Source organism: Falco peregrinus, chromosome 7, assembly GCF_023634155.1.
Source record: "Falco peregrinus isolate bFalPer1 chromosome 7, bFalPer1.pri, whole genome shotgun sequence".
In the NCBI taxonomy this organism is placed as follows: domain Eukaryota; kingdom Metazoa; phylum Chordata; class Aves; order Falconiformes; family Falconidae; genus Falco; species Falco peregrinus.
Genome location: NC_073727.1, coordinates 30,579,977 through 30,595,669, shown reverse-complemented (window position 1 = coordinate 30,595,669; position 15,693 = coordinate 30,579,977). Strand labels below are relative to the sequence as shown.

The window sequence follows — 15,693 nt, the reverse complement described above, 5'->3', positions numbered from 1 at the left end:
CTGATCTGTTGCTTTTTTAATAACATTCTCCACATCTGACAGAAGGCTAGAGGTTATTTTGCATTTTTATAATTCTGCGATATGATTGACTGCTCAAGTTGTTCAGTGTGGAGTCCAGGAAACCAAGCAACATTGGACATAGTGGAGGAGGTTCTTCACAACAGGCTAAAGTACACGTTATATTATCAGTAAACATACATTTCTGATAAGTTTATGCTGGCCGTTTGCAAACAAATGGCTGCTGTGGTGAGCTGCACAGCGATGAGAGGGCCTTTGCAGCCTCTCCTCCCTGAACCAAGGGAAGTTAGGCAGGAGGTAGGATTCTTGGGCAGGTTTTGCCATAGCACTCCAGGAGATTTTACACTGGTTGCAGCTTGTCAACCACTAGGATATTTTGAGCTGAACACTGGAGTGAAAAAGGATAACTAAAGATAGAGTAGAATCTGGGGAATGGGGAATAGGGAATAGGGAATAGAAGGTTTGAAAGGAGCTGCATATACCTGATAATGAGTGACCATTTTCACAGTTGTGCAGTTTTTGACCTGCCATGTTCCTGGTGTTGTATCATGTGTAGATTTACTGGGAGGTTTCCCACCCCCCCCCACCCCCCCCATCCCCCATTTTGTCCTTGGGCATCTTTTGATTTCAATTTTTACTTAATGCTTAGAGCGACTCAAAATCTTATAAAGAAATTTGATTGCCTTAGTTTAAGGCGAGAATTTGTCTCCACATCCTGGGGCCAGGAATTAAAAGACATTTGAAATAATATTTTTTTTCCAAACTGCTTTCCATCTCCAAAATTCTTGTCTGTTTTAGTACTTTATGGGGAGAAGGAGCTGTATGGGTCCATTCCATAATTTTGTGACCTTTGCATTTGCCCTAATCTTCAATTTGATCTGGTGGGTTTAGTCTTCCTACCCTAATCTCTTTCGTTAAGTTAATGAAGTCCTAAAACAAGTCACTATCAAACATGGGAAGCTTAACAGAATCTGCCTCACAGATCTAGGCTAACCTGCTGAACACTAGTGGGACTTCTTAGCAGTTGGTGTAAAGTGAGTTACATGGTAGAGGTACGTGGTGGAGCTAACCTGCTGGTTTGCCTTCTGTCCATGGCACAAGCCAGTGCACTGGGTCCCTTTCTTTCGCTCAAGTGCACTCGGGCATTTTAAGGAAAAGACTGACTGAAGTAATTGATTCTTCAGGTCTGACAGTGACTGCTGTGAAGGACTTGGGGGAGTGGAACTTGGAAGCTGGAGCACTGGTGCTTGCAGATGGAGGCCTTTGTTGCATTGACGAGTTCAATAGTATCAAAGAACATGACAGAACCAGTATCCATGAAGCGATGGAGCAACAAACTATTAGTGTTGCAAAGGCAGGGTAAGTAGCATGTTAACATATGTGATAAAAATATTTAAGCTGTTTCCCTTGTACTTAGAAGTTGGAAGGTTTGTCGTGCTGATTAAATATATCTGTTTTCTTGGATGTACTTAATAGTTTTTTTCTCAGATGTATTCTTAAACTAGATGAGTCAACATTTCAAAGGGCAGTGCACTGGACCAGAGGTTGCAAAGCGATGAGAATAAATACATACCTTTTTCACTGTTGGATTTTCAGTCTAACACTGTACCAGGGCACTTTCCTACAAAACCTTGGTGTTCTTTTTCATGTCCTTTGCGGTGAGTGGTCATAATAATCATACGTGAAATAGGGAATTTTGTGAATTTTTTATTGGAACTCAGAAAGCAGGACTTCCTTTTCTAAAATCCAGTAATACTGCATAGTAACAAAATACCAAGAGATTTCCAGGCTGCTGAATTTTATATGTTGGGCATGGCTAAATATAACTCCTGCTTACTTTAAGCTCCTTGCTTTCTTTTTCAAAGTAGAGTGTGTTCAGATCTGCTATTTCCACCCCCTACCACTTTGATCTTTGAGCTCATATCTCGTTCTGTCACTCATATGCAGCTCTTGTCCAGGCCTAAATAATTTCTTGACTGGTATTGCTGAAATCTCAAAAAGCATCTCCCTTTCCATATTCCTTCTTGTTGCAGACAACTCAGTTCCTGCTCCAATCACATCTTGGCTCCTCTTGACTGATCATGTCCGTTCTTTTGTTCTTTATTGTGAGCATCTCCACTGAAGCTCTCTGCCCTTCTTGGCAGACAGTGGACAGGTAGTGTCGCCCTCGCCTGGATGATCACTAGCCTTTGCCAGTAATGCAGCTGGGGACAAATATTTGGAATCAACATGGTCCTGTCTAGGTAGTAAGATAGCAGTGTATTTTAGCTGGGTTCCTTGTTGCAGTTGGTTGGATTTTGTAGACCCCAAAACACAGTTTGCTAACTTGCACATACAGCCTCAGTTGGTCACTTTAAAGGACTACATACAGTAAGGATTTTTTAAGTAGTAACTTAGCACAGATAAGTTAAGCACTTTATTAATTTAAGATCTTATTTTGGTGCAAGGGAGGTAGGTTGTTTTTTTTTCCCATTGGGTATAAGCTAATAGAAAATCTGTGGGCCTTCCTCGCAGTTACAGAACTTTGGACACGAGGCAGCAGTTACTCAGGAGCTGACTAGAAATAGCTCAGTGACAAACCAAAGTTAGAATACTTGTTCTGCTGCCTTAACTAAAAAGATTACATTTGGACTACTAGAATAAAAATAATCTCTCCCCACATCTACAAACACATGCCAGGATAGCATGGTTAAGAGAGGAAAATGGCTATTTCCCTGGAGAAACAGTTGATATGGCTGCTGTCATTGGTTGGTTGGGTTCATATTAATAACATGTTTACTTACAGGAATAAACCATAGGTTTGTATTACATTTTATTTTGCTTTCTTAAAATGTGAATTAAGCTAAAATATTACTTCCAGCATAAAAAAAGTGTTTCTATACTGTATACATCAGAAAAATAATATTTGTTTCTGAAAAATTATGTTGGTGTTCGCCACTTAAGGACCTAGCTGTAACATCAAGGTCACTCATAGCAATATTGCTTAGTTACTTCTGGTATGCTGATCACTGTCTTTCTGTGTATTTGCTGTTCTCTGACTGAGAAATGCTGTATATATAATCGATACTAATATAATAATTGTGCATATGTTATTTAGCTCTTATGATCTTTCAAGGTAAGATGTGCTCTTTATAACATAAAGATGTCATAATTTTTAACACTTTGGAATGATTTCCCCCACCCAGTTTAATTCAACCATAACGTTCACCATACTTTTCTCTAGTTTGGTGTGCAAGCTTAATACAAGGACAACTATCCTGGCAGCAACAAACCCAAAAGGCCATTATGACCCAAAGGAGTCTGTTTCTGTCAACATAGCTCTTGGCAGTCCCCTATTGAGCAGATTTGACATGGTCTTAGTATTGTTAGATACAAAGAATGAGGAATGGGACCGCATCATTTCATCCTTCATCTTGCAGAATAAAGGTAAGAGTAGTCTTTTTGTATTATGAGGTGTTTTGTTTGTTTGCTAGGGTTTAATTTCCTCACCTTTCAGTTTAGTTTGAGTCTTGAGTCGCTCATATTAATTAGTGTTGACATTTTTGCTATGGTAGTTTCCTGCGGTATGGTTATTTTTCAAGCAGGAGTAAGATAGAGGATGCTAATTAATTAACAGGGGTGAGCTGAGAACACTGTACTTTTATTCTATGATCATTTACAAGAGATTTTGGCCCAGACCACTCAGTAAATGGATAGTTTCTATATTGCACCTTTGCATTGCTTGATATGCAGTTCCTACACACCATGCAGCTGTACATGCTGTTAACGGGAAACTTAATTCAGTCAGACCAAACCTGAGCTGCATGTGCTGCAGGGCTCAAAGAATTGACGGTAGTGTTCCCTATGTGGAGCTATGCTCTGGAATTAGGGAAGGCAGTGTGATTTGATTTTAGCCAGCCCCTTCTCCATCCACTTCAGGAACATGACTTTGATCCTCATTAGGGAAGAAGTGGTTAGAGGAAGCTTCTTCAGCAAGCTTCCTTCCCTTCCCAAAATGTTTCCCTGCAAAGGATGTTCAGAATATGGCAGGTAGCTTTTGGCTCCTACAAAGTAGGTAAACTGCCAGAGAGAGTACCTATATTCAAGTAGCATTTTACATTTTAATGAATACTAGAGCACATAGCACTGACTGTACCATCTGGTGGGCAGTGAGTCTGACAGCAGTTCTGTTCCAATTACTGGAGGCTTTACTGTGGATTTTGATAGGGGAGGCACTGGATGATGTGTAAAATTCCACACTGAAATTTGACCAAGTCCTTGAGGACTAGTATACAGACAACCCAGTATGCCGCAAAAATAAAGTAGTGTGTCTTTTATAGTCTATTTAAGAGGAATCCTTAAGAAAAACTTGATGTCTGTTGTTATAGAATTACTGACTAGACAGTTGTAACACAGGTTGCCCAAGCAAATCAGAAAAGCTGTGGAGCATGGAAAAGATGAAAACCTACTTCTGCCTTATAAAAAGCATACAGCCAAAATTGTCTGATGAGAGCAACCTGATCCTTGTACGCTACTATCAAATGCAGCGTCAGAGTGACTGCAGAAACGCTGCCCGAACTACCATTCGCTTATTAGAGAGTTTGATACGCCTTGCAGAAGGTAAGGCTGTGGCAATTTTATTTTTAGTCTAACAATTAACCTTTATAAAATGAATAGATCAGGAGTATAATTATAGCCAGTAAGCAGAGTAGCAGCTTCTCCATAGAGGTAGGGATAGGTGATTCTTGTATTGTTTCATCTTTTTAATCTAAGAGACTTGGGGTTCGAGATTTTGAATGTGGGAAAGGATCTTACACTTAGAGTATCAAAATCAGTTTTAATTTTGCCATTCTCACACCCATAATAAAAAAAAAAACACTGGAAGAAGTCACACTTGAGAGAGAAATCTCAGAAGTTATGTATCTTCATGAAAAGCAGTCTCAGGATTCACTTTACTTCATTTGGGTCAAGTATTTGCTTCTATCCTAAAATTAATATAACATCAAAAACATCTTTTTTTCCTTCAGTATCAATAATCAAGTCTGTATTTTGCAATATGACTTCAGCATTTCCAACTCTTGAGTGCATTCATTCTTCATTTGTTCTTCATTTATAAGAACAAAAACAGATAAAGCAATAGGTTTCTGTCTTAACAGGATTTTGTTTTATAAAATATATCAAATATTTTCAGGATTAATTTAGAAGAATGGACTGTATTTTTGTATAACAATCGTAAATGGTCTATATGCTTTTATATGCCAGTCAGCAATGTAGTGCTTCCTGCATGAGATGTTTATATTTTGTTCTCCATTTTGGGGGGAAAATTATTTAAGTGAAAGACGTTCCTAACTTTCAGGGATTCACATGTTATTTTCACATTCAGAGTTTCTTCCATTCTTATGTGTTCACATGACTGGGGCTTTTAGTAGGATTTGGTTCTTTCTAAGTACTGTATAGATTATATTAATTAACCTGCCTTTCTCTGGCTGAATAAGAACTGTGGGTGTTTCCATGGCCAGTTAGGAGGAGAGCTTCATGTAGTAAATTATTTGTATTATATCCATTTCCAAAATTAGTTTTGTTTTGCTGTCTTAAAAAAGAGAAGAAGAAAAAATAAAGCTATTGTAGAGAAAAGCGTTCTAAATAATACTGAATTTGTGACACAGACCAATTAGAGGAAATCAAATCTCTTCTGACCTATGATGAAAGTTAGGCTTAATTTTTTACTTTATGGTCATGACATGTACCTATATAGATAGGGATGTGTCTTATCACACTCTTTGTTGTGATATCCAGCACTTTACAATTTTTAGCTTGAGCATTTTGCTCATTGGAACTGTCACTGTAACTATAATCTGAAAGTCATATTACATTCTTTACTAGTAAAACCAAGTCTTCCAATTCCTGTTGAAATTGACACTAAAATCAAAAGGATTATATTCATTTTTAAGTTAGGCCCATACATGACTGTTTGAAGAACTGAAGAAATTTGAAGAAATGTCCTGTCCCTTCTAGTACAAAAAGGTGCTTTTTGACTTTGGTAATGCTTGCTTTCAATACTCATTTATTTTTGATAGCTCATGCCCGGCTGATGTTTAGGGATACTGTGACTTTGGAAGATGCTGTAACTGTGGTATCAGTGATGGAATCTTCTATGCAGGTAAGGTTTCTTGCAGACATTGCCATTGCTGCAATACCCAATTTAAGGGATTCAGTTTATCATGTAGATACACGTCAGCTCCTTTCATCTCTTTGGAGAAGGTTTCATGGACTCATGGAAAGTAGGTCATCAGAGACCTTGATAAATCATTTTTTGTCCTTCTTGATTTATTAAAATCCTTAAACAGAGATTATGTTGGAAGAAGGGTTTGCCAGAGTCAAGAAGACGCTCAATATGAGTTATGCATCTTGCTCAACTTCATTAGTTTCTAACACTACTGATATAGAACCAATACACATGCATATTCGTAAAGCAGAAATATAATTGGTTAGTAGTCTCTAAACACACGCGGTTCTCACACCCCTAATTATCATGACTAAAATAAGCATTCTATCCATGTAGCTAATTGTGTTGCTGTGCTTCAGCCTTGTAGTTTGTTACTCCCTACTTTCCCATACCGGTCCCTATCTTTCTTGGCCCTGCACCTGCTTTCCCAGCAGCTGTATCTTGTTACAGCCACGGCCTGTTGGCACAACAGAATTACTTGGTCTCAGGATTCAAGAATAGCTCAAGGCTACCTTTCTTGTTAACTTCAGCACAGCAACTTCAGTACAATTCTGATTACAGGCCTATTCTAATACCAGGCCTGGATTGTGCAGATCTTCAGAGATTCTAAGGCCATGGTTCTGCAGCCATTCTTCTACAAGATTATACTGAAAAGTCAGGATCAGTGGTAAGGCCTGGTACTGGTTTTTTATAGACATTGCAGTCTAAGTGAAGTTTTGGCATACTGTTGACTTTTGGTAGTCTACATTTTAAAGACCTCCTGAGGCAGATACTGTCTCCATATTGCTGTGTTTAGTAGTCTCTGATGGGTGTTTCTTCCATGATACTACTTGTCACTCATTAACTAGGCATGAAAGAACCAAAGCATTTTTTTGAAGCAGGTTTCAAACAGTTGCCAAGACCTACACTTTTATTTTGCCATTAGATCTGTTTAAAATACGTTGGTGGTGATACTAAAACTCAGAGCTTTTAGAAGACTTAATTTTACTTTGATAAACCTTAACATTCCAAAGCTTTGGCTGCACTGAAAATTGTGTATTCACATTATCACACGTATTTGTGTAATGTTTCTATATAAAAAGGCGTTGAAAAATGTGGAAGGCTAGATTTTGGGTTAACATTATTAGGGTGTTGAATGTAAAGAACAAACAACACATTTAGAATTAATAAAAGGAATGTGAATCTGATAGAAGCTTTTTTTAAATGGAAATGTGGAAAATAATATGGATGCTATTACATCAGACAGAACACTTTGAAGGGAAATAAATCTTCATGCTTTGGAGTATAGCAAAAATTATCATAAGCAGATTATATGAAGTTTTATGCACCGGGGGTTTTAGCACATCTGAACTATTTGGTTTTGACTCAGTCAGAGATGGTGTACTGTACTGCACAGATGACTGGTCTTAGCCAAAATGGCATTTCCTATGTTTCTGTATAGGCTGATGTGACTTTATTCAATTTAAAACAATTTTATGTAGTACCTGATAGCTCAGTGGACCTGAAAGACCTTTGCAGGAGTAGATATGGTCCTTTTTCAGAGATATAGCTCTTCCATATAGATGCACAAAGTTACATATGGCAGGTGGGAACTTGCGATGTCCCTTGTTCTTTCAGTGAGGGTTGATAGACTAATTGCAGTTTATGCCATGGATAATCTACTGCAGAGTCTTGCAAATGGAATTTGTCTCAAAAATACTACAGGGCCTGACCTTATTAAGTAGCAAAAGATTATGTCGCTGTCTGCTGCAATTCATCTTGCACTGTTTTGAAAAGCTCAGCTTTTCAATGACAGTGCTGCACCTAAGTTAAATTAAGAAACTGTACTAATATATCCAGTTGAAACAGCAGAATATATCACAGAAATGTTCATTAACTGTAATTAAACCTGTAATTAACTATATGGGAACTTGATGGGACAGTGATTTCAAAGCAGTATGGTTTTGGATATAAGAGATCTGAAATTGTCAGCTTTTTTCCATAATGACAAGAAGTGGAATATATGTATATAATAGTAATGAAAGTGTATTATCATCTGTATATCTCTCTACTTCATCGTCAGCATGAATAAATGTAAAAGAATTGTTTTAACTATGGTCACTTTTTCATATATAAACAGACCTGCCTTCAAGGGCAGCAGTTTGCATAATGAGTATCTATTTAATAAGTCAGTGAGAAATTTGCCTGAATTTTGACTGCAGAAGACTTACCTGGGAGTAGTTGGTATGCTCATCATATTTGCTCCACTCTTCACTTACAAGCAAGTAGGCAAATGTGTTCATTTTTGCTAGGGATCTGCTATTTAAGGCCAAATTTTACTTTCCTCCTGGAAAGTATAAATTAATCACTGGAACAGTTTCTTTTTGAAGCAAGTGATTTATTTGTTTTATTAAAAAAAACTCAGAAGTTACATGCAAAAGTTTATTTTCAGAAAATGATCCCTTCTAAAAAAAAAATAAATATATATATATATATAATGTTTTTCCTGCCTGTCAGTCTTTAGAATGAGGCTGTAAATGGGGAAGTACCAGTGCCATTCTTGAAGGACTAGCTGCCACCTTTCAGCTCAGCAAACACTGTCTTCGACACTGTCTTTGAAGTCTTTGCAGCTTGTACAAAAAGTCATATTCTTGCCAGTATATGATCAAACTTCACAGTTCTGAGGTCAGTGTTCAAATATTTTTTTTGAGCCCTCTCCTCATTGTGTGAAGGAGTACTATCCTATTTTCATCACCAGCCTAGGTTGTTGAGATTCTTAGTTTGTCCTCTAACTCACCATTATTTTTCTCTTTCCTACTTTGTCTTTGTGATCATATTCTAACCCCCCCAACCCGCCCTTGATCTTTTCTTTGCCTCATTTCCTCTTTGTTAGCATTGTCTCCCTCCTTCTCTTGGTCACGTTTCCAGCCTTGTTTTGTTTCCTTTCCAATCTCTGTCCTTTTACTCCCTTTTCACATTTTGTCTTCCCATCCTTAGGCACTTTTACACCCTTCCTTTGCACTAACTTTCCCTGGAGTACTTTTTGCTCTCTCTATTCTAGATCCCCTGCTCTCAGTTCCACATACAGCTGCCTTCCTCTACTCAAAAAGAGATCTCAGAGTCTCAGAGTGCCAGATATCTCAGAGACGGCACAGGAGTGAAACTTCACAGATATCTTAAATTCAGTCCCAATCCCACTTATAATTCACACACACACGCACAAAAGAACATTTAAAAGAAGCTCATTGTGATGGCCAAGTAATGCCTTGGAAAGTCATTGAGGGCAAGATATAATTGTACCCCCTGGGTGTGTATCTCAAGATACATAATGGTGTATTCCTTTTTTTTTTTCTCCATTGGATCCATAGGTCACAGGTTGGCAGTACTCAAGCCAAAAGCAACTATCCTTTGTCAGTGTTTTGCTCAATGTTTTGTTTATTACCTGCTGTTCTAAAGATAGAATTCTCAATTTCTTCATGTGTTTTTTTGTGGAACTCATCTCCAGAGTATTTGAGTATTTCAGAAATAACCAATTCACTTATCTTCACACACTCCTTGAGAAGTGGTGGGATGGTGCTACTCCTGTTCTGTGATCTGGAGCTGAATTATGCACGATCCATAAGAAAATGTCCACTGGAGCATATCCCATGAGAGATGGGTAGGGCTCCAGTTTCAGAGTTGGAGCACTTTTGAGTGAACACATTTCCTGTTGACTGCAGTTTCCTTCTGTGCACACACCACGTCAGGATTCCAGTTGCAGATTCGCCTTTCAAAACCTTTGCTTAACTGGCTCATTCTGAATCAAAAGAACTGGAACTTAGTGTCAGAGACACTAAGCTGCTTTTAACTGTCCTAACCAAGAGACTGGGATTTCCTTCGTACTGTCCCTGCCTCATTAACTACGAACCTTCCAGTCCTTGAAACAAATATGGCAGAGAGGTTCTGCAACAGCCTCTGCCATGACTACAGACCAATGCTACTAGGTGGAACAGATCTATGATATTTCTGAAGTGATAAAAAAAATCCAAGTGGTAGCTTCAATAGGATGCATTAATGGTTGCATGGGCAGCCTTAGTTTTAGCACTGTGTAGTTTTAGAGGGCTTTAATTAGCCACCAGAATGATGTTTTTTCAATGTAAAATTACATATTTTTAATACTAAATGTTAAAATTTCAAAATGGAAAACCCAGAAATTGCCACAAATGAAAACATGTGGTTCACATGATGTCATATTTGGCAATTTCTGGTCCTAGAGACTCCGCTGACTTTTGTTGTTGCTCTCATGGCACTTGCTCTGCATCTTGTTCATTAGTTGTATTGAGCTTTATAGATCAGACAGGAGCTGTAAATGCTGGCTAATCTGTGGCAAAATAGAGGGTTTGTGGTAGATTGTTGTTGTTTCTTCCAAAGAGCAACAAACTACAGAGCTATTCTAGATTATTTGTTGTGGAACAAATCCGTTTGTGCAGATGCTCTCTTCCAAATAAAAACTACTTCATTTTCACAAGGGACAGCAAAATTGCCCCAGATTAAAATCACTTGCTCTCTGGGATTATTCCTGAATAGTTAGTTACTCTTAAAGTGCTATTCAGAAATATTTTTGCCTGTCAATTTACCCTGTATTCACAAGCCTTAACACCCGGGTCTTTCAATTTAAATAATTAGGCAAAGCTAATGAAAACTTTTAGCAGTTAGAACTTCAGTTACAGAAGTTGCTCATATGGGCGGAATTTTTACAAGGTATTTGGAAAATTTCTTTAATCCTGATTTCCATTTTTGGTAATGGTGTTCTCAAGCCTTAAGTGGACTTTCCATTTTTTGTATAAATAAAAATAAACCCGTATGAGTAAACTGCAAACTTAATCATAATTGCTTTATCTGTACAAGCAAGTTTGCCTTTGTGAGCAGATCTAATGGGATTATTTGTGTGAATACAGTTACTCAGTAAATATGTGCTGCCTTAAGCTTTAAAATATCTATGGCAGAATTGTGTATAAAATGGTCTCTGCTGTTTAAATTTGGTGCTGAATAATAAAGATCGCTTCATTATTATTTTTTTTTAAAATCTCTTTGGTGACATAGGGGGGTGCGCTCCTCGGAGGCATCAACGCCTTACACACCTCATTTCCAGAAAATCCAATGGCACAGTACCGAACACAGTGTGAACTCATATTGGAGCTACTGGGACTGCAAGATCTTCTGCAGAAAGAGCTACAAAGACTTGACAGGTTATCATACACAAAGTAACAAAATAATTCAATAGTGGAAAAGGATTGTTTCACAATAATATCTGGAGGGAGTCTAAAAATAGTATCTGACATTGGGAAGGGACTTGTTCTTTAGAGGACATGGATGAGCAGGGAGATTGTTTTGAAGTAGCCCTCTTTAAAAACAACCTATTCTGTCTGTGTTAGACAGCTTCTCCCATGCATTCCCCTAAACTATATTTCAATAAAACAAGCATGTGTCTTTTAGCCCTTCTTGATAAGTGAGATAATTTCTGCTACTTTCCATCAAAATTTTAAGAATAAGCATATTAGTAAATAATTATAATAATGATTCTAAAACACATGCAAATACAGTGTTTTCTCTCTCATATAGCAGAGGAACTGTTTGTAATGCATAGGAATCATTTTACCTACACTAATGCAGTCACTTTAGGGATAGAATGTGGCTGCTCTTCAGTCATGGTTAGAAGCACTATTTAGCAAAACATGGAATGCTATCATCTCCCTTGGAAATTATATGTTTAGGTACAACAGACAGAGTACCAGCTATACTGAGATTGGAAGGTTCCCTCATTCTAGCACCTCTGTTGTTTTGGAGGGCCCCAAGAATATTAATAGCTGCAGACTGATAAGTTTTATATGTTTCTGAGATGCTTTCACTCTGTCATGTGGAGGCTTTGATATGTTAAGTGCATGGTGATTGTAAGAGAAAACCACCAGCAACCACTATGCCGAGTAATACCTAGATCTTCCATACTGATAACTCGTTTGAGGCTTTGCATTGGTCAAAATAAAATCTAATGAGGTTCCTGTTCTAGATATACTTGCAAAATATGTAATCTCTAAGGGACTCTAGCATTAGTGCAAAGCTATTTGTTTGGTAGGGGTTTTTTCTGATTGGTTTCCCAAGGAAATGAAATTTATGTGGTTGTTTTCTCTGTCCATCTGCCTGTCTTCTCTTGGGAACACTGAATTCTGCCACACTGTAGAAGGTGCTGAAAGATCACAGACTGCAACACCAGCTTTCAGAGCTGTATGTGAAACTTAGTAACAACCTTTTGTAGCTTTTCACCGTTCATACATATTAAGGATGACTAATGCAATAACAAAAGAAAATGAAAAATAAGTTACTATTGCTTTTTTTTTTTCATTCATAGATTACAAAAGGAAAATTCATGCCAGCTGCAGCCTGAAGAGAGGAGTTTTAGTACTACTACAAGATGCTTGAACAAGGAAGTATTGGGACAGTCAAAGCAAATGTCTCAGTCAGAACCTCCCAGTCAACAAGACAGTAACTCCAGGCCACAGCCTGCTTTGCCTGAAGGCAACTGTGAAGGTGATACACATCTAGAACCCTTGTGCAACCCAGCACATGGTAATAACCAAAATACAAACCACTTGATTAAACATAGTAAGAGAGGTGATAATGGAAGCCTGGCATGGTTTGATAGCCTGGGAGAGAGCAACACTGATGCTGAAGAAACTTTTCAGAAAGAGCCTCCAGTGCCCAAGATATCTCCAAATAACTTGGCTTCGAAAACCCTTTGTAAAACATTCTGTTCTGAAGAAAGCAGTGCCTGCATACCAAGGAGGGGAAATGGAATGGAAGAGTCATTAGCAGCTGTCAATCTACATGCTCCTTTGGAACAAGACAAAATTTCCAAGAGAAGCAGGAAAAGGACTGAAGAACACAACTCCTTTCCCTCAGAAGCAAATATTCAAGACCCAGCATCACCAAGTGCTAGTGTGCCGGATTCAGTTACGCAACGGGTTTCTAAAAACTGGCAGAGACTGCACACAGAGAAATCACATGGGTTCTTTACAAGTACACAGGACCCCGAGGTAAATGCTGTTCCTTCAGTATTACCCAGGTCTGGCCTGTCAGATCTTTCAAGTGATGCAGATTCTGTGCTAGTGGAGGAAAAGAACAGTGTATCTGTAGCAGCAAAACCTGCAACAATTTCCATGAGGAAACAAAGTAAAGGTCGAACAGTGAAGGAAAAAAAGGTAGTAAGTTCCCATGAGCCAGAAATCCTTGACAGCGAAAGTCCTCCAGCAGCTAAACTAGCTAAATTTTCTTTCAGACCAAGGACAAAACTTGATCATTCTTCAGAGAAGAAAAATGAAGAATTTTCTCTTTTTCAGAGTGAAACTATTTTTAAGCCTGGAGAGCACCTCCTGGTAGAGCAGCTACCAGAAGAATGCTGCCCCCCTGAGAAATGCAAGATGACATTGACTCGCTTAGGAAAAAATAGTTTGGAAAAACAATCAATTGATAATAAAGGGAGAGAAAAGCAACGGAGTCAGGCCTTAGGGAAAGACATCAGAGGAAGTGTAACAGTGCTCTCTGATGTCACTTTTCATGCTGTGCCATCTCCACCCACTGAAAAGAAAAGGGAGGGAGAGGAGAAGCTTGGTGACCCAGGCATAGGGAAGGTGCACTCCAGTACATTAGTCAAACTGTCAACATTCTCCTTTGCATCACATCCTAAGTCAAAATTAGAAACCTCACCTACCATTAACATTGACACTAACAAGGAAAGCCACAGCCCATTGCTGAAGGTGCACGTGAGCAATCCTAGCGGAAGGAAGAGTTTTGCGCTGGGAAATGCTAGTAAAGCCAGTGTGGTCACGCAAAAATCTCTCTTCTCCATAGCAGAGCTAGATGATGCTACATTAGATTTTGACTGGAATGAAGAGGTTAGGAAAAATCCAAGCACCTAACATGTATCCTACCCATTACTTCACATGCAGCTCTTCTGAGTCTCCATCCTTCTGTAGGTCATATCTGTAGTTTACAAAGCATTTAAAAACAATCATCTTGGACCTCTGTTGATACCCATAAGCATACTTCCTTTAAGTCCCATATACCTTTAGGTAAGCTAAGGACTGCATAGACTTCAGGCCTGAATGTGGTTTTCGGTTTTCTAAACTCTTCCCAAGACTACTTATATCAGTTGATTCGGATTGACCTGATATAACCTGAAAACTTGTGTGGTTATGTTCATATATCCAGTGTATAGTGAATCTTGCAGATGAGCAGGCTTAATTGACTGTTATCCTTTATTTCATGTAACAGTTAGAACTATGTGATTCAGATTGTCCTTCCAAATGACTATGCCACTTTAGACAAATGGTGATGCTAAAGCCATGTCATTCTATTTTGTTCATCTGTGTATGCTGTTTGTCTCAGCATAGTTAGCAATATTGTGATTTATCATCATGCTATGGTAGGTATTTCTGTATTATCGGTATCATGACAATTTTGCTGCATCTTTGGTTACTGTGCTTCTTGTCACAGTGCTGATGTTGAAGGCATGGATCAAGAGCTTTTTGTTTCTGTTTCTTTAATTTCAGTTTTAAATACACTGCTTAAAGTATCTGTGTCTGTCTTCTCAGTAATTTTATCAAAACCCAGCTCTGTAATAAATATACAGTTCTCCACTGCAGAGACAAGAAATTTCAGGTGATTGAATGGGAGTCCTCAGTAACCAGGGTCACTTTAATGTAGGCGTGAAGCTACACTTCAAACCTAACATCATGGTGAAGAGCTACCCTAGTGTAGCTTGATTCTGACTCAAATAATGTTTACTTGACTATTTTAATTGTGATTAGAGTTTTACTGCATCTGATATGCAGTTCGTCTTCTGTAGCATGCTGCATCTGATGTCATTCATTTATCTAATGGGAAATTAATCTACTAATGCATTATGTGTTTACAGAGAAAGGTAAGCCTTAAATTTCTTTCAGTGACTTGTCTGGTATGTTTCTTCTGTATTTGAATTCTCCACAGAATATTCTTGTTATTACCTGCAAGGTAAACAGAGAATGGAGTGGTTGCTTACAGCACAATAAATCCTTTGGGAGGCTTGGTAGCGCAAACAAGATCCAATTCTCTCTTGACTAGCTTAAATTTAGAAGTAGCTCCCTTGAAACCAGGTAAGTTAAAATACTGCAAAATTTCAGAGAATGAGGGAGTGTGAGGCCCAAGTATTTCAGTGTCTTACAGTGAAATCATGACAACAGGAATTACAGTAGTTGGCTTACTGTTAAGAGAAAATGACAGAAACTTACTGTCCAGACTGACTGTGTGGTAGTTCCTCCACTGGAAACATGACATCAGTCAATAGAAGTGGAATATATCCACCTCCTTCCCAGAGCAAGACCCTGTTCCTTCTCACAAAGACCTATGCCAGGATGAGAGTGACCCACACTCTTGATCCTACTGCCCATGTGTCCTGGCTTCAGCTGGGACAGGGTTAA

The 15,693-nt window shown here is 38.4% G+C and overlaps 1 protein-coding gene across 2 annotated transcripts in view; it reads left to right on the top strand.

The window, feature by feature from the left end:
* Window positions 1–14,810, top strand: part of MCM9 (minichromosome maintenance 9 homologous recombination repair factor) — a 51,351-nt gene extending 36,541 nt beyond the window's left edge. For both annotated transcript variants that reach the window (XM_055809890.1, XM_005235268.3), the window contains 6 exons: window positions 1,203–1,377; window positions 3,242–3,444; window positions 4,414–4,617; window positions 6,075–6,157; window positions 11,285–11,430; window positions 12,588–14,810. In XM_055809890.1, coding sequence (XP_055665865.1) covers window positions 1,203–1,377; window positions 3,242–3,444; window positions 4,414–4,617; window positions 6,075–6,157; window positions 11,285–11,430; window positions 12,588–14,154 — 2,378 coding nt within the window. In that variant the 3' untranslated portion in view covers window positions 14,155–14,810. The remainder of the gene's footprint in view (window positions 1–1,202; window positions 1,378–3,241; window positions 3,445–4,413; window positions 4,618–6,074; window positions 6,158–11,284; window positions 11,431–12,587) is intronic.
* Window positions 14,811–15,693: the final 883 nt, after the last annotated feature.